Below are 18301 nucleotides of genomic sequence, written 5' to 3'. Positions count from 1 at the left end.
GGATCAGCACAGACTGTTGAGAGAGCCCTCAACAAAAGCCTCTTCAGTTTTGTGGACTCTGGGGCCAAGGGTTTGTTGAAGGGGAAAAGCTGGGAGTGGAAAAGGACTGGGTACTGAGTCAGAGTGGTGAAAAGTGTCTTCAGGTTTCCCCCTCTGACACCCCCCAACCTCAGTAGAGGTAACCAAAGAGGATGTCATTCCAAGGCCTGAGAAAAAGAGGCTTAGAAATGAAGGAACCAGAGCTAGGAAAGTGAAGAGCATGATGGGCGAGGGGGCCCTGAATCTTTGACTGAAACTCCCTCCAGAGACTTTAGTGCACTGTCTATGAACCACGTCTGATATGGGAAGGGAGACTCCCCCCATGAGGTCTACCAGATAAAGCCTTTGTAACTGACTGTGATGAGGCCTGAAAAACCACATACAGATTTTTTTTTAAAGATTTTATTTATTTATTTGACAGACAGTGATCAAAAGTAGGTAGAGCAGCAGGCAGAGAGGGGGGAAGCAGGCTCCCTGCTGAGCAGAGAGCCCGATGCGAGGCTCGATCCCAGGACCCTGGGACCATGACCCGAGCCAAAGGCAGAGGCCCAACCCACTGAGCCACCCAGGCACCCCTCACATACAGATTTTTAACCAGGAGTTGGATTTCTCACTGGTAAGGACAGACCTGAAGAATAAGCGAGAAAATTAAGTGTTAATTAAGACCCCAGTTTTCTGATATGCGTAGCGAAGTTAATGGAGATACAGATTTGGAAGAAACAATCAAACATTCAGACTGGGACATGTTATATATCAGTCAATCATGTGAGATGTAGACTACGCAGTTTAGACACAGAGGTCTCTATATACCTGAGAGTTGTAGTAAAGGGACTTAGAGGAATGGGTTAGATAGTCTAGAATTTGTGTAGAATAGAATGAAAGGGGACTCAGAACCAAGTCTTAAAACCTCAATATTTAGTTTGAGCAGAGAAAAATGAACCAGCAAAGGAGACTGAGAATAGGCAGCCAAATTGGTAGAAGGGTAGCCAGGCATGTAAAGGCAAGAAAAGAGAGTACATCAGCCAACCCAGGGAGCTCAACTTGCCAAATGCTGCTGAAGGGCTTGATTTAACAAGATCTGAAACTTAAGTGTTTGCTGGACTTGGCAACATGGAGATCACTGATGGCCTTACCAAGTATACTCTAGTTGCCAGATTGAGTGGGTTAGAGTAAATTAAAAAAAAAAAAAAACAAAAATAGAAGAGGAGGGAACATTTTCCAATTCATTCTATGAGGCCAATATTACCTTTATACTGAAACCAAACGAAAGCATCACAAGTAAAGAAAACCATATTAGAATCAAGAATATGTTTAAAATGCAGGTTCCTGAGTCCTACCCCAAACTTACTAACTCAGAATCTCTGGGACTAAGAATAAGAAATCTGCATTTTCTTCACAAGATGACTAAATGATTTTTAGGCACATTGATATTGTAAACACTCCCCTGCCCCTTTCTTACGGCCTGAACTGTCTTGCCAGATGAACAGGGCTGAGCTGATGTCTGTCAGCACTCACTGTGCTGTCCGTCTCAGGGATGGCCAAGCATTTTAACTGAAAGACAATCTCTAAGGATTCATTCTCAGTGGGGAAATTTCAGACACCAAGGCAAGATGATTATTAAAATATTCCTTCCCCCTTTATTTTCCTTTCCTTCAGTTTTACTTGGTGATAGCTTTGTCTTCTGCCCTCCTTCAATCTTCGATCCTTTTATAAATACATGTATCAGTCTGAAAACTATATAGACAATTTTAGATTATATGTGGTTTAATAACTTTTGGTTAACTAACTTAGTTCTGGGGAAAGTAGGTTGTGATCAGACATGAAAACAGACTTTCTACATTCCCAAGGGAAATATCTAAGTATTAAGAGGGGGAAAAAAACAAAAAATATTTTATTGTCAAATAAGTTTGAAGTATAACCAAATAAAAATTGAGCTGTTTCTTTACTACAGACCTTCTCAGAGCCTTTACTATGCTATTGTACATTTTGAATTTACCAGGGGATGTTATTTACGCATTATGTCTCAGCTCCTCTTGAAGAGTTCATGAAGTTGTCTTACTCTGTAGATTACGCTTTGGGAAATACCATTCTAGATTTTAGCAAATTGCCTGTCCATCAGTTACACTCAGGATGTAGCATGTTTCACATTTTCTACATTCTGCAATTCTTTGGCTGAGTTTGATTTCAGGTAATTACTTAGGTTGTTTATTTCACCTTGCGATTTGATTTAAAATCTTACCAAAATCTATTATGCTTAGCAAAATAAGTCAATCAGAGAAAGACAATTATCATATGATCTCTCTGATATGAGGAATTTGAAAGGCAGGGCGGATGGCTATAGGGGATAGGGAGGGAAAAAATGAAACAAGATGGGATCGGGGAGGAAGACAAACCATAAGAGACTCTTAATCTCAGGAAACAAACCGAGGGTTGCTGGGGGTTGGGGGGAGGGATAGGTGGCTGGGTTATGGTCACTGGGGAGGGTGTATGCTATGGTGAGTGCTGTGAATTGTGTAAGACTGAAGATTCACAGACCTGTACCCCTGAAGCAAATAATATATTATATGTTAATAATAAAAAGAAGAAGAAGAAGAAGAAGAAGAAGAAGAAGAAGACATGCAAGTAAATGAAATGCATTTTCCTGGATTGGATCCTCAACTTAAAAATTTCTTTAAAGGAGATTATTGGGAAAATTGGCAAAGTCAAAGTATAGATGTCATATCAGATAAACTAATATCAACATTAAAAAAATAACAATAATAAAATTTTACCAAAATCACCCAAACTAGGTCTTTATTTTCTGTTATTTCAGTAAACTTCAAATTTCAGATCCATGTTTCCCACTTCATTCAATTTACTTTTAAGCATACTATGCAATGTTTTACAAGTACATTTTGCTTCTCTTCCTTTTGGTTGAAAGAACTTTATCTTTAACTGAATATCAGTGTTTCTGTTCTCAATGTTTATTTAAACACTTGTGTTCATTAGAAACTTATATTTCACCTATATCCCTTTTATTCCACCTAGCATTTTGGTATTTGAGGGGAAAGGCTTTTTGAAACAACATTTGCATGTGTCTCAAATACACATTTAAATTCACACAGCTTTCAGTATAAAGTTCTAAATGACTGCTTTTTAGAGAACGCAGATGCCATTTTTGCAAACACTTCTTTTCTGTTTCCTTCTTTTAAAAATGCTTCTCTTATTTCCCAGAAAGGATGGGACCTTCTTTTTTGATAACTTCTTGAATTTCCTTTAAATCTTGAAAGAGTTGAACCATAAAGTGCCAGTGGAATAACAATTTATATTTCATCATAAAGACCTAATCAAGAATCAATAAGGCACTGAAGTTTTAGAGGTTGAAGTTGGAATCATTCCATTCAAATTCATCTTAGAAATGCATTGTTGTATAGATAAGTTAAGATTATAGTTAATGTTTTAATGGGCTTTGTTTTTCAGCATCCTCAGAGGTGGGTTGTGATGCCGTCTGGGAGAAGGAGCTCAATTCACACATTTGCTACCAATTCAACCTGCTTTCCTCTCTTTCCTGGAGTGAGGCACATTCTTCATGCCAGATGCAAGGAGGAGCTTTACTAAGTATTGCAGATGAGAATGAAGAAAATTTCATAAAGAGTAAGTAGATGGATGATGTACCCTGATATTAATGCAATTAAAATGACCTTTAATAGTTATGTCCAGGTAAGCAAAAATACATCTTGAAAAAAAATCCCTTAGATAATGTTTTCTTTTATTAGTATGGTGCCAACTCACACCCAGAATTGTGACCTGTCCCCTGGGCCATTCCACTGGCACCCAGACATATCTTCCCTATTTTCTCTCCCTGGGAGGAGAGAAGATGAGTCCCCAGCAAGGAACCCAGGACAATTTGCAGCTCTAGCAGGTGGATCTGGGAGACTTCCAAATTTAAATACAAATTTCTGCTCTGCTGGAGATCTTAGCTATTCAGCTTCCATTAATAAATAATTAAGTCATTTATTAATGAAACAAAATCTCACCTGTCAGTGAATATACACAGATACATAGGCCTTCTCATGGATGTCGAAGAATTTAAAATTTGGTTGGAAAAGCAAAAGCACACACATGTTAGCTAACAGTATATGACAATAATATGTCAAAAGAGTTGTGCCAAGAGGTTGAGTCTTGGGTTTTACCCATCACCTAAACTCCCCTCTTACTTCTCCTTTATAGATTAAATCTGTTTGTAGGTATGTTTACACAGCTTTCCAAAAATTTTTAGAAACATTTGAAAGTATCACAAAAATGAGTAACGCTTATCAAAAGTTTCTGACTTTTTTTCAAATTTTATTGCACGTGTAACACATATTTATTCTAGAATAATTTTTAAATTTCAAGTATATAGAAAGAAAAATATTCCATAATTCCACAATCCAAACAGAACCATGTTTTTCTGAAAAAATATATAAAGGCATGCGTACATATATTGTATATATGAACAATAGTTTTGAATAAATGCATGAATGATAGGAGCAGGGACCACAGAACCATCTGGTTGGGTTGGACTCCTTCCTCTACCACTTCCCAGCAGAGTGACCTAACCTGTCTGTGCATCAAATTCCCCCCCATCAAATGGAAGTAATAACAGTGCTACTTGTTGGCAGTGTGGATTACACGTTATGATGCAGGCAAAGTCTTAGAAGGGTGCCTGGCACACATAACAAACATTCATTTTGTGTTAACCTTTTAACAACTACACACGCAGTTTGATAATATGCTTATTTCATGTACCAACATATAATAAGCAACTGTCTATGTCTAAAAATAGAGACAAGCATCATAATCTTTAGTGAGTACATAGTATTATAGGTTAGGAATAATATATGTATCTAGCCTCCTATTATTAGATAGTGATAGATAAAATTATTTATTTTATTTTTATTTATTTGTTGCTATCATAAATCATCCCTGCACTTACCTTTGAGCCTAGATCCCCGATTATTTCTCTGTAAGTTTGTGAAGTAGATTCACTGGGTGAAAGAGGAAGCAAGTTTTGGAAGTCATTAATACTTTGCAGAAGAAATATAACAAATGCTTGAACAGCACAAGTTTGCCCCTTTGCCCACAGACATGCAAAAGTAGGAAATTATGGTCAAGACTGATTTGAGTGAGTCATACTTCAGGAAAACACCAATTTCCAATATCATTATTAGCCTGTAATAGTTTTTACAGAAAATTTTTCATAGCATGTATGAATTATCATTGTTATCTATCTTGACTGTCAGGATTTCTAATAAGAAGGTTTGGACTTACTCATCAAACTTGAATAACGATGAAAGAAATAAGATATGTCAGAGACTTTGATTTAAATACCACAATTCTATAATTAGATTTCAGGTATTGCTTAGGGAGACAGAAGTCTATTCATAAAGATGGAACCCTGTTCTGACCAAGATATTTTTTAATGATGATCAGTCTAGTTTCTTGCTAATCACTGGTGAACATTAATTAACTATGATATAAGAAATTATCTAAGCTGTCACAAATGCCAAGAAATATCCAAGAGAATTTAGGTTTGAGTTTATCACTACAAAATTGTGAGCCAATATAGTTGTAAAGCTAAAGAGCTGTTTTTGCATATTGCATGGAGCGCTGGGTGTGGTACATAAACAATGAATCTAGGAACACTGAAAAAAGAAAATTAAATTAAAAAATAAAAATATAAAAAGCTGGTTTTTCAATCTTAAACACAATTTATAAATTACCCAGTGATTTTTTTTTTAAGATTTTATTTATTTATTTGAGAGAGAGACAGTAAGAGAGAGCATGAGCGAGGAGAAGGTCAGAGGGAGAAGCAGTCTCCCCGTGGAGCTGGGAGCCTGATGCGGGACTCGATCCCAGGACTCCGGGATCATGACCTGAGCCGAAGGCAGTCATCCAACAAACTGAGCCACCCAGGCGTCCCTACCCAGTGATTTTTATATGTATTGTTAAGTGATATGTGTATTGTCAAAACAACTGTACAGAGACCATTCAAAATAACTCTACGATAAGAATAATTGCTATTTAAGTATTTTCATTAGGTTATTTGAAAATATCACTTGACACTGATACAAAATGCGAACATTTCTCTATCTTGTCACTCCATCTTCCCTGCCACCTCTTGTCATCATGATACCCATTGTATGATTTAATCAGATAGTGTTACTGAAGGGACTAATCAAATCAACATCAGAAAGAGACGCTTGTGTAAATGCCAAGGAGTTTTTGGAAGGGTGGGACCTGTGAATGATAACGCTGTTTCTGTTCAGGGATTTCTGAGGTCTCAAAATTATAAAGCCCCTTTTTCTCTTTCCTAAGTGGAGTGGATTCTTTCAGTTTTCCACCATTGAACTGAAAGGCTCAATCACAGAGGATGCTTAGGCTTGTCATGTGAATACAATGATCTTTATAATCTGGGTGATCATATAAATTATGATCCAAACTGAGAGTCTTCTGAGAGTAAAAGAGGCTGTGAGTTGTAATTATTCTGAAACTACCGGCTAAACTGTAGGTTTTCCTGACAAACTGGGATAGTTTTGGACCCTATTCGTAAGTCAACTATCAGGGCCTGAGTCTCAGGCAGGGCCCCTGCATCTGACTCAAAATATATTGGATTCTGAAGCAGATGAACCATGAAAGGAAGAGAAAAATTCTCCCTTTTATAGATTAAAAGATTAAATGGCAACATTTGAAAGTGTCATGAAACTAGTCCCTTTAACTACTTTTCTGACACTGTTTTCCAAAATCTGTTCTATAATAATTTGGGGGGGGGGGCTTTTAAAGGCTGTGCTTTAATTTTTTAAAATCAAAATAATTGAAATATAATTGTAGACCATAATATACACCAGGTAGATTCTTTTGAAATTATTGTGGCTTTCTTTTTGGCATTATATATGATCAGTTTTGGTGAATCCATTCTCTCTTTGGGCAGCCATAATCCCAAATCCAGAAACACTATTAACATTTTAATTTAGTAGATTGCATTTTACCCTCATGTTAATAAAACTTTCTAATTATTTTAAATACTTAAAAAGCATCATAGACAACTGTAAAATATTTTTTATCCAATCGGAAAAATAGCCATCCCTGAATTTACATCACATACTTCTCCCTGGTTGGCTTTCTACGTTTCGGGCTGACTTTTTTGTTGTTTTGTTTTCTTCTGTTTTCTTTTATGCTAGAATCACTTTTTAGAATTCAGACAAGCCCCCTCCCTGCTTGCTTTAGCGTACTTTCTTAAGTTTGAGGACTTGCCTCCATTCACCAGCAATACTTACCTGCTTTTCTCTTCCTTGCCAGGTCCCTAAAGAAAAGCTTCTTTACATTGTTCAATTCTTTAGCTGTGAAATACTTCAAAAATATTGAAAAGTGCAGAAAATTTTATGTGCACACACATACACCCATTACTCAGATTTAACATTACTTCTTCCTGTTCCATCCTTGCTTGGAGCCTATGGTGGCCTCAGCAAGCTGGAATCCTGGACCTTCAAGCTAAGGCTAGAGTGGCTTTCCTGTACATGTCTTCCTCCGCCATTTAAAACTCTTAAGTGCAGGAGCTCACACAAATCAGATGGTCTCAATCAAATTCACAACCATGTAGTCTTGGGGGATTGAGGATCATTGAGAGGCAGCACTTCCAGATGCTTCGATTAAAGCCTTCACAGCCAAAGAATTGCTTTTGGTGAGCCTTTAGGAAACTTCTGTGTTTCTCAAGATGGCAGAGGCTGACTCTGTTACTCTGAAGCTTCAAAGTGGGGTTTAGGAGCACTTGGAACCTTTTGTTATGAACTGGAGTTCACTTATGACTGCGTCCTTCAGGAATAGTAAAACGAGAAAGAAGTGTAACATGGTGGGGAGGAGGTTGTTTGCGTATGTTGAAACTTGGTATTTCTCTTCATTTCAGAGCACTTGGGCAGTGAAGCTGTGGAAATGTGGATAGGTCTGAATCAGCTGGATGAAAATGCTGGTTGGCAGTGGTCTGATAGAACACCGCTCAACTACCTGAACTGGAACCCAGGTACCTGCTTTGTTTCTTGTGCCTTCGACAGGTGGCAATATTCCAACCCCTTACACAGCAGCTATTTCCCACGTATCTATGAGTCATGTTATTTCAAAAGTGGTTTATAAACATTTTTAAGCTTGCCTGAACTCCCGGTAAGGCAAGATTTTCCAGACAAGAAAATGGAGGTCAAGAAGGTAAGCTATTTAGCCAAAGTTGCAGGAGGATTGGGTTAGAGCCAAGACTCCTGTCCACTGTTTTACAAATAGCAACAAATTGCCAAATATTTCTCTAAAACAATAAAATCAGCTCTTGCTACCTTTGGGAAATCATTTCATTGTCATGTACGGACTTCAACTGCAAAATCATAAATATAATATAACATCTTACAGGATTTGCCATACTGCCAAAGAGAAAGTCTATCTCCTTGATGTTAAAAACTACATTTATATATATCGAATATATCATATTTAAATAAATAAGATGACACTGATATATATGAAACTAACTGATTTTGCCTCTGACATTAAACATACACTGTATTTTCAGAAATAAATTTTGAGCCATTTGTTGAACATCAATGTGGAACATTTAATTCATTTATGCCAAATGCCTGGAGGAGTCGGGATTGTGACTCTACCTTGCCTTATATATGTAAAAAATATCTAAACCACACTGATCAAGAAGGGATTGGTAAGTGTTTTTACTTTAAGTTGTTTTTATGAGTTGCTTATCTGTCCTCTGAATCTATTAAAATTCCTTTACATTTTTGCTAATAATTCATAATTTAGGACTAGTTTTTATATTTATATAAATAAACATAGGCAAATAGATAATATCTATTATTCCAAAGGCACCATGAATTTAAAAAATATATTTTTTAGTTTTCCTAAATTTTTTACTAAAAATCAGAACAAAATGACCTAGACATTGAAAACATTGTCTGCTTCTTTTTTTAAAAAAGTTTCCATTCTGGGGTTCCTGGGTGGCTCAGTGGGTTAAAGCCTCTGCCTTTGGCTCAGGTCATGATCCCAGGGTCCTGGGATCGAGCCCCACATCAGGCTCTCTGCTTAGCGGGGAGCCTGCTTCCTCCTCTCTCTCTCTCTGCCTGCTTCTCTGCCCACTTGTGATCTCTGTCAAATAAATAAATAAAATCTTAAAAAAAAAAAAAAAACTTCCCATTCTTAGTTGTTCTGCGTGAGATAAACAAGATAAGCTTTCTTTTCTATTCTAGCTTTGAGCTTTATTTATGGGTACCTTGGAATTAAATATAAATTAGGACATGGTTTTATAAAATTCTTTTACTTCATTGATCCCTTAGTACACTCTGAATCTCTTATTACCCTCCTCCTTGAACTGACATACAAACTTTTATATGCAACAAAGCCTTAAATACCACCTAATTACAATCTAATACCTGAAGCCCAATTATTGGTTTTTAAGGTCTAGTGGCTCTTTTTTAGTTTCTGTGGGAATTAATGTCTTCACTCAGAATGTAGAAATAACAATATAACCATATTTAAAAGAATCATTACCAGAATAATTAGAAACAGCTCCAGATTTCAAATAATGAGCTGAGTTATTCTTTCTAAATATTATTCCCTACAATCAGATTTTAACTTTCATTTTCCTTTAAGTGGCTAAGCCCAAGGGTGGAATAAGGGAGTGTAGGGGAAAGAAGCGTTGTGCCATTTTTTTATGTGGAGTTTTTTTCATTTATGTCAAAAACATGCTGAAATTGCTATCGCTCTTCGTTTTCCATCCGTTCCTTCTTCCCCTGTCCATTTCTTCCTTCTTCACTGTTTCTTTCTTATGCCTTCCTGCCATCCTTTTTTTCCCTCTGTTTTATTTACTCTGGATCTACTCATTGAGATCCAAAGACCACAAAGGAGGGTAATGAAGCTGTTAGTTTGGATTATTTTCTGTTCTGCCAGGTTTAACAGGTTCTTTTGATGAACTACGTTTTCAGGATCCCTAGGCTCTTTGCTTGTCTCCACCCCTGCTTTAATCAGAGAAGCTCCTCTTTCACTTTTTATCTTACCCATAGAGTGAAGTTTAAAAGTTCCGTTTTTAAAAGGGGCTCCATGACTATATTTACTTAGGGTTAAAACCTACTGGAGTAGATGACACCAAAATGTTCTAACATTCTTGGACTGTGATTCTAATTGCTATCAGCATCCCAGAGCAATTTTAAAACAATGTCTCATTTCCCAAATAGCCCTGGAGTTATGTCTAACTAAATTAGTGCTTGAGGGAGGCACTCAGTTGTGGTTAATAAAATAAAGTAAAAATGCTAATCACCAGGTTGAGGACAAGATCCTGGAAAGGGAGAGCCAAAATTTGACATGTACACCATCACCTCCCCTTCCCGTGCCAAAGCATCATGGCACTATTTTCCTGTTAAGTCTAACCCAGTGTCCACATGAACCCAGAGGGAAAACACAGACACTTAGACTAAACTAAAGGTGAAAGCTATTTGTCATCTCTGCTCTGGAGGAAGTAACCTCCAGAGATTTTCAAGCTTTTTCTCAGTTGAGGATAAATATCTGCCCCCACCCACATACTGTACATAAAATCTTGGGAATGCCATTTAAACTGTTTTTCATAATACTCCTTTTCCAGTGTTAAAATATTTTTTTTTAATGCAGAACTCTAGGGGCGCCTGGGTGGCTCAGTGGGTTAAAGCCTCTGCCTTTGGCTTAGGTCATGATCTCCAGGTCCTGAGATTGAGCCCCGCATCAGGCTCTCTGCTCAGCAGGGAGCCTGCTTCCTCCTCTCTTCTCTGCCTGCCTCTCTGCCTACTTGTGATCTCTCTCTCTCTGTGTCAAATAAATAAATAAAATCTTTAAAAAAAAAAAAAGTGCCTTAAAAAAAAATAAAAATAAAAAATAAATGCAGAACTGCTAAATTTTACATCTAGCCGCCCTCTAACTCTTCACTTGGCTTGTGTAACCTTTTCCAAATCTCTTTACTTCTGTGCCTTAGCTCATCTGTAAAATGAAGCACTGAGATCCATTAGATCCTAGATCTAGATCTAGATCATATATTGAATCCTTCCCAACTCTGAAGATCTAGATAGCTTATATGTCATTGTTTCATGTGTCTCTGTTTTTCATATTTTTAAAGTAATCATATGTTGATGACAATTTATCTTAAGTCTAATAAGTAAACATTTTAAAAATTGTGGAAAATGACATTATGTTTTGTTGGTTTAAAAAGAAAAAAGTGCCTGGAAATATTATGCAACACACTGTGAGCCTGGCTGGAATCCCCACAGTCATAACTGCTATAAACTTCAGAAAGAAAAAAAGACCTGGAAGGAAGCTTTGCATTCTTGCCAGTCTGATAACAGCACATTGATAAACATGGCTTCATTAGCAGATGTGGAGTTTTTTGTAACCCTCCTTGGAGATGGTAAGTGCCAAATGTCTCTGATTTAAGAGGTATGAATATAATGTAGTCACTATCTTTATTAGTGGAGTTGAAAAGAAATCAAGCTATTTAAAAGTGATTACTTATGGCATATGTATCTCAAATTTCTAATGAATATCCAGGAGTGCGAATTCATTAGATTTTTACAAAATATACACTCAGAATTTTTGTAACACCTCACATATGCCAGATATATTAGAATTTTTTTTTTAAGGGGCAAAGATCATTTCCAGAAACTTTTAATAAAAGAACTTAAACCTGTAATTTAGCCTTATGGTCACTACATAGCAGTAGTGTGCTGTGGTCCTGTGATCTCAGCAATAATGGAATTTCTGAGATAAATAATTGAATTTTAATAACTTTAACCAGTGAAAATTTATTCGGTATGGTGGTTTTCAAGCTCTGTGCCACATTCAGGAATTCTGAGCTCCTAGGCCTCCACCCGCCTTTTGCCCATCAGAACCATTCCCCCCACCTATGTCATATATATGCCATAGGATTCTGCTAAAAAAACATTGAAATCACTGGAGCTAGAGTATTTTTTTTTTAATGAAAAAAAATCTCCAGAGTCTACTCTGGTGACCTTTTGAAAGTTAGGTTTTAGTTTAGAGTGAAAACAAAAATCCTTCTCTTGTCACTTTTTCTCACCTCCTGCATTTGAGATTAAAAGAATCCTGTGGCTGCCTCTGTCTCAATAGGGGCACTTGAACATTTCTCTCAGCCTCCTAGGGTCTTTTCACCTTACCTGGGCTGTCAAACTTTATTTACTTTTCTAGCAACCCCATTGCTCCCATTTTAATGCTTCTAAGAGTTCCTGCTCCTTTTTTCTCATGGCAAAAAAAAAAAAAAAAAGGCAAGAAAAAATATATTGTAAAGGGCTGTTTTTTTCTTTAAGTGCCCTTTTCCTAATGCAGTTGACCTTGCTATTTTTCCTTTCTCTAGGCAGAGGCAAAACCATACTGTTCAAATCTACTTTTCATATAGTAGCAGAAACTAATTAGAGTCCCAGCAATCTGACTTGCTTTTAAGCTTTGTCCTTGCATTGGCTTTAGATCACACTCTGTCCCACTTCCAACGTCTGTGTCAAGCAGATGGGGTAGTATAGGGGGAAAAGATCTAAGTAGGTATTGTATACCAAGACTTAAACAGCTTTTATTGCATGAATGAATAAAGAAGAAATCATTTGTAACAGGCTCCGTGTGTTATCTCCTTTGCATATAATAGGATTCCTGTAATTTACATTTATCTCTTACAGAAAATGCATCAGAAACATGGATTGGTTTGAGCAGCAATAAAATTCCAGTTTCCTTTGAATGGTCTAATGGCATCTCAGTCACCTTTACTAATTGGCACATACTTGAACCCCAAATTTTTCCAAATAGAAGCCAGCAATGTGTCTCAGCAGAGCAATCTGTAAGTTGGTTTGTCTGTTTAATGCTCACTTGAGGACCATGTTCATCAGGGGTTTGGACTGTGGCAGAGATGAAGACAGACACAGTCCCTGCTCTTCCTGGGGCTTATATACTAGGCAATAAACGTGTGCACACAGGAAAAACATGGTAATTATATTTGTGATGAGAGCTTTGAGGAAATACATGCCATAATGGTGAAAAACTTGGGTTGGGGCTGCTACTTCAGACAGGATAGTCAGGAAAGGCTCTCTAGGAGGTGATGTTTAAGCTGGGACTTGGGCGGGGGGGATCCCTCTTGAGGAGCAGGGGAAGAACATTCTAGACAGCAGATGGCAGATGGTATAAACACCCAAAGGCAGGATAAGGGCTTTCCACGTTTAATAATAAAAAAGAAGACCAGAGTGGCTTGAAGGTAGAACTGATGAGAGGATCATAGAAGAGGGGGGAGGAGGAATCCAAAAATGTGAGGCTTATAGGCCTGCTATAGAATGACGAAAGGGCTTCAAGGAGATGAAGGGCGTGGTTTGATTTACATTTTAAAAAGTAACTGTGGCTGATACATAGAGAGAGATAAGAGAGAGGAATAATGGAAGCAGAGAAACCAGTTTGGAGGCTACTCCAGTGTTGAACTGGGGTAGTGAATTTAGAGACAAGCAGAGAAATTCAAACATCCTTTGAAGGATAGGAATTGCTGCTAGCTTAGATGTGGGGTAGGTGTTTGGCTTGAGCGACCGCCATGTTTGTGGATGATGGTGCCATTGACCTCTATGGTGAAGGTGTGAGGAGACAATCTGAGGTGTCAGGAAATTACTCTAGGGACTGATGGCTTTTAAGCTCCATTATCCGATTAACGTTAAAGGATTTCTACAGTGTGTGTAACCCCATTGAAAACTGACTCAGTGGAAAATCTTGTTCTTTTCCTCACGTGTATATAGCGGTCCCAGTGGGCTTAACATCACATTTATCTCTATGCTGTAGTCTTTCATTTATCTAAAGCATCGGATTAGATTATATAAAATTAGTTTAATCGCAAGCCATGTGAAGCATTTATTATATTTAGAATAGACTTAATCTCTTTGATCAGATAGCTACTAACCTCACCATTTGAGTTTTAAGTCAATAGGATTTGGTAGGCATTCTTACTCTTTCCTACCATCAGGATACTATACCAAGTGCAGCTTATTAAATGTTACTTAAGTAGCTTGACAAAGTAACTGCCAACCAAACTCAGAAAAGTTCTAAGCACTTACTCTTATGGCCCATTTCATTGTATTATCTTTTAAGCTGTCTCAGATATGCTCAGTAACAATTTAAATGCTAAGGTTGTTCTCAAGTCACATTTGAAGAGGGACAATGAGCTCTCTAAATGTTTGTCTAGGGTCTAACTGCTAAAAGCCATCACTGTTTATTCTATAATATTTGATGCTTTATTGGTTCATTGGTTTTGAGATAATTAAGATGACCTTCATTTCCTACCAATGGTCTCCTTTTTCATTTGATAGACACTGGTATTTCACTTAGCATGTTCACAGAACAGGAGCCAACAGTTGGACAGAAAAATGTATTTTAGAGAGTAAGGACAGGTATTAATATTACAGAATGTGTCAGAACAATGCTGCTATAAGTGTGATATTTGTGTCCCCCTTTCGGGTTGCTCAGTAGCTCCTTAAATAGTAGATGCATAAAAAGTAACATTTATTACCTTGACGTAGAGCTCAATATGAGTATAATTACTATAATTAACAAGTTACCTAAGCGTGGTTGATGCCTAATTTGAATGTGAGAGACTACGAACCTGTTTATTCATTCATCCATCCCTCCAATTGTTATTAAGCAACTGCAGTATGCCTGACACTATCCTTTGGGTGGTTTGCTGGAAGCCTGGGCAGGGGGGCGCTCCAGAGCTGTTCTTACAGATGAAGGACAGTATTCATATTCCCCTGAAACCCTGCTTGCCTGAGATACCACTTAAAATTTGAATTGTATGCTTTTAGCCTAAAGGTCTGATTTGTGTTAAAATAACAAATCCTTTGGGAGGATAAAATTTTAATCTGTTAGCAGTTATTGTATTTCATTATTAATGTAGGATGTTAGAGCAGCCGTCTGCAGAACTAGAAGACATGAAAGTATCTGCCTGTCATATAAAGAAGAAATGGAGCAGGGCTTTGGAAAATTAGTAATAAAGAAGGACATTGTGGCTTGAACACAAAGTTCAGCTATTATAATGTTATCTAGGGTAATTCATCGTAGTTTCCAGGCATTCCCCCAGCATCAGGTTTATCCATTAAATAACAAAGTATTCGGTTTTACACTTAGAAGTGATTAAAGAGAAGAAGCAGCATTCTGACTTGGTCACATCCAAGTTATTCTCAAAGCGCGGTCCCCAGGTCAGCAGCATCGACATCAACTGAAACCTTGTTAGAAATGCAAATTCTTGGGTCCTACCTGATCTATTAAATGAGACACACTAATATGAGGCCTAGTCATCGGTGTTTTCGTAACCCTTCCAAATAATCCTGGTGCACAGCAAAGATTGAGAATCGCAGCTCTAACCCATCCTTTTCAAAGAAAAATTGAGAGCAGCTTAATGTAAATCCAGGCTGAGCCTGGTATTAAATCCCAGTTCCAAATTTTACTGACTGTAGAACCTTATGCACATATTAAATCCAACCTTTAAAATGGGAATAATAATGCCTATTTCATAGTAACATTGAGATTATATATGACAATCACCCAATATTGAGCCTAGCACACTATCAAGAAACATTAATGGCCCCTCTTCTCCTGCCTGCCAATCTGGGATTGCGTGTCTTAGAATTGTTCATAGTCAGGGCCTCCCACTCCCATGGAGAGAGGGAGAGAGGCCCTTCTAAGGACCACACAAAGTCCTGACTCATTACCCCATCCTGAAACACTTACCATTAATCATATTTTTATTCAAAATAACTGATGTTGTCTACCAGCATCAATCATGACGCGTATTCATTCATGTTGTAACATTTTTCCACTTAGGAGGGACACTGGAAAGTTAAAAATTGTGACGAAACACTTTTTTACATTTGTAAGAAAGCAGGCCATGCCCCTTCTGACACCGAATCAGGCTGTCGAGAGGTAAGTGCTGCTGACGTTTTGTTCAGTGTAGTGAGTTCATAACTGGAATAATTTCTTCAACAGCAACTTAAAGTGAATCCCTCTCCCTCTCACGCCTGCCTTTGCTTCCTCCTCCCTCTCTTTCCCCCTCTCTATCTCTGTCTCTGTTCTTTCTTTCCTTCCCCCACCTTTTTTCTGATCTTGCACAGCTTTTTTTTTTTTTTTTTTTTTAGCAAACCAAGCGATTATCAGCTAGGGCCATATGAAGGATTTACAGCTGCAAAGGATTGTTGCTCCTTCAGTCTAAACTACTTTTCTTTTGAAATTATAAACCTAAATGATTCTGTTATACCATCTGTACAAACAGTGCCTGCCATCTGATGCATCTCACAGGTGGTTTTCCTACTCTTCCAGTGAAGACCCTCAGAGTGAAAAGAAAAACATTCCTTCGATGGAGAGTGCACTTTTGCACTAAGAGTGCTGCCTTCCATTTCTCTCTTCTTAAACTTAAATATTTGAGTAGAGTAATGGCAAGAAGTGCGTGTTTGCAATATATTTATTATTTGGGAAAGAGATAAGAAAAATACTTTCATATTTTCAGTAATAAATGATTCTTGGTACTTAACATACTTATTTTCAGTACTTAAAGTAAAAAAATACATAGTACTTTAGATTCAGTTAAAAGGTAGACTTCTGTTTTAAATTTCTTAAAATACATTCAATATCCTGCATTAAAGTTCTCAACACATGCTCTCTCTCTTTCACACACACATACACAAAACCAAGGAATTTGGGTTTAAATATTGGAGATTTGTATGCATCTCAAAAACTTCCCAAACCTGGATTTTTATGCAATTTTTAATTATTTTCTCTTCTAATTCAGTTATTTATGTTTTTACTCTTCTAATCCAATTATTTATGTTTCAATGAAGTGATAACCCATCTTTCCAAGAAACTGCATTTTATTCATTAGTCAGTGTGTAAACATAATGAATTACTCTTCATCCTCTAGATCAATAATACCTATGCCATAACTGACATACTACCAAACATCATATCTAATCATTATAATTCCTGAATTACTTAGAGCTGATTGCTGATCTAATTTCTATCTGATCAGAAATATTGAAAAAAAAATATGCCTTACTATGGTTTTTCAAGGCAACTCAACATGTTGCATTTGTTGAAAAGGAAATTAATTTCTTAAACAGCAGAAACAGAACTGACATTTTATTCAAACATTTGTACACTGCTTTCCTTTTCTGGCTAGCATTACCAGTATGTAAAGTTCAGAATAAATTTGAAGTTCAGAGCCAGCTCTCTAACTTTATGATGAAAGTCCTGTTAATTTCTTTATGTATCAATCTGCGAATATGGTTTCAAAAGTTTCCTTTTCTTTAGCCAACTGCTTCATGGCACTTTTCTAAACAGTCTGTACATGCAACATCAACTTAAAAAATATTTCTCACAGGGGCACCTGGGTGGCTCAGTTAGTTGAGCATCTGCCTTCAGCTCAGGTCATAATCCCAGGGTCCTGGGATTGAGCCCCACACTGGGCTTTCTGCTCAGCGAGGAGCCTGCTTCTCCCTCTCCCTCTGCCTGCCACTCTCCCTTCTTGTGCGCACGCTCTCTCTCTCCATGTCAAATAAATGGAATAAAATATTTTTAAAAAATAATAAAATATTTCTGGGCGCCTGGGTGGCTCAGTGGGTTAAGCCGCTGCCTTCGGCTCAGGTCATGATCTCAGGGTCATGGGATCAAGCCCCGCATCGGGCTCCCTGCTGAGCAGAGAGCCTGCTTCCTCCTCTCTCTCTCTCTCTGCCTGCCTCTCTGCCTACTTGTTATCTCTCTCTGTCAAATAAATAAATAAAAATTAAAAACATATATATCCTTTAAAAAATAATAATAATAATAAAATATTTCTTACACCACACATAAAAATAAACTCAAAATGGATTAAAGACCTAAATGTGAGACTCCCAATCCATAAAAACCCTAGAAAAGAACAAAGGCAGTAATTTCCCTCACGCTGATAATAGAAACATTTTTCTAGATATGTCTCCTAAAGCAAGGGAAACAAAATTGGAAGTAAACTATTAGGACTACATCAAAATAAAAACCTTTTTCCAATGAAAGACACCATCAATAAAACAAAAAGGCAACCTACTGAATGGGAGAAGATATTTGCAAATGGTATATCCAATGAGAAGTTAATATGCAAGATACATAAAGAACTTCTACAAGTCAACACCTAAAAAAAAAAAAAAAATCCCCAAATAATCCAATCTAAAATGGGGCAGGGGACCTCAGT

General features: G+C 37.3%; 1 protein-coding gene across 2 annotated transcripts in view; it reads left to right on the top strand.

Moving 5' to 3' along the window:
• Nucleotides 1-18301, top strand: part of PLA2R1 (phospholipase A2 receptor 1) — a 110633-nt gene that overhangs the window by 27378 nt on the left and 64954 nt on the right. For both annotated transcript variants that reach the window (XM_059394050.1, XM_059394051.1), the window contains exons 4-9: nucleotides 3499-3672; nucleotides 7961-8074; nucleotides 8606-8749; nucleotides 11276-11470; nucleotides 12744-12901; nucleotides 15913-16011. In XM_059394050.1, the coding sequence (XP_059250033.1) occupies nucleotides 3499-3672; nucleotides 7961-8074; nucleotides 8606-8749; nucleotides 11276-11470; nucleotides 12744-12901; nucleotides 15913-16011 (884 nt within the window). The remainder of the gene's footprint in view (nucleotides 1-3498; nucleotides 3673-7960; nucleotides 8075-8605; nucleotides 8750-11275; nucleotides 11471-12743; nucleotides 12902-15912; nucleotides 16012-18301) is intronic.

This window comes from Mustela nigripes, chromosome 3 (genome assembly GCF_022355385.1).
Source record: "Mustela nigripes isolate SB6536 chromosome 3, MUSNIG.SB6536, whole genome shotgun sequence".
NCBI classification, from domain to species: Eukaryota; Metazoa; Chordata; class Mammalia; order Carnivora; family Mustelidae; genus Mustela; species Mustela nigripes.
Note: the sequence above shows the minus strand (reverse complement) of the source record. Positions and strands in the feature narration are given on the sequence as shown.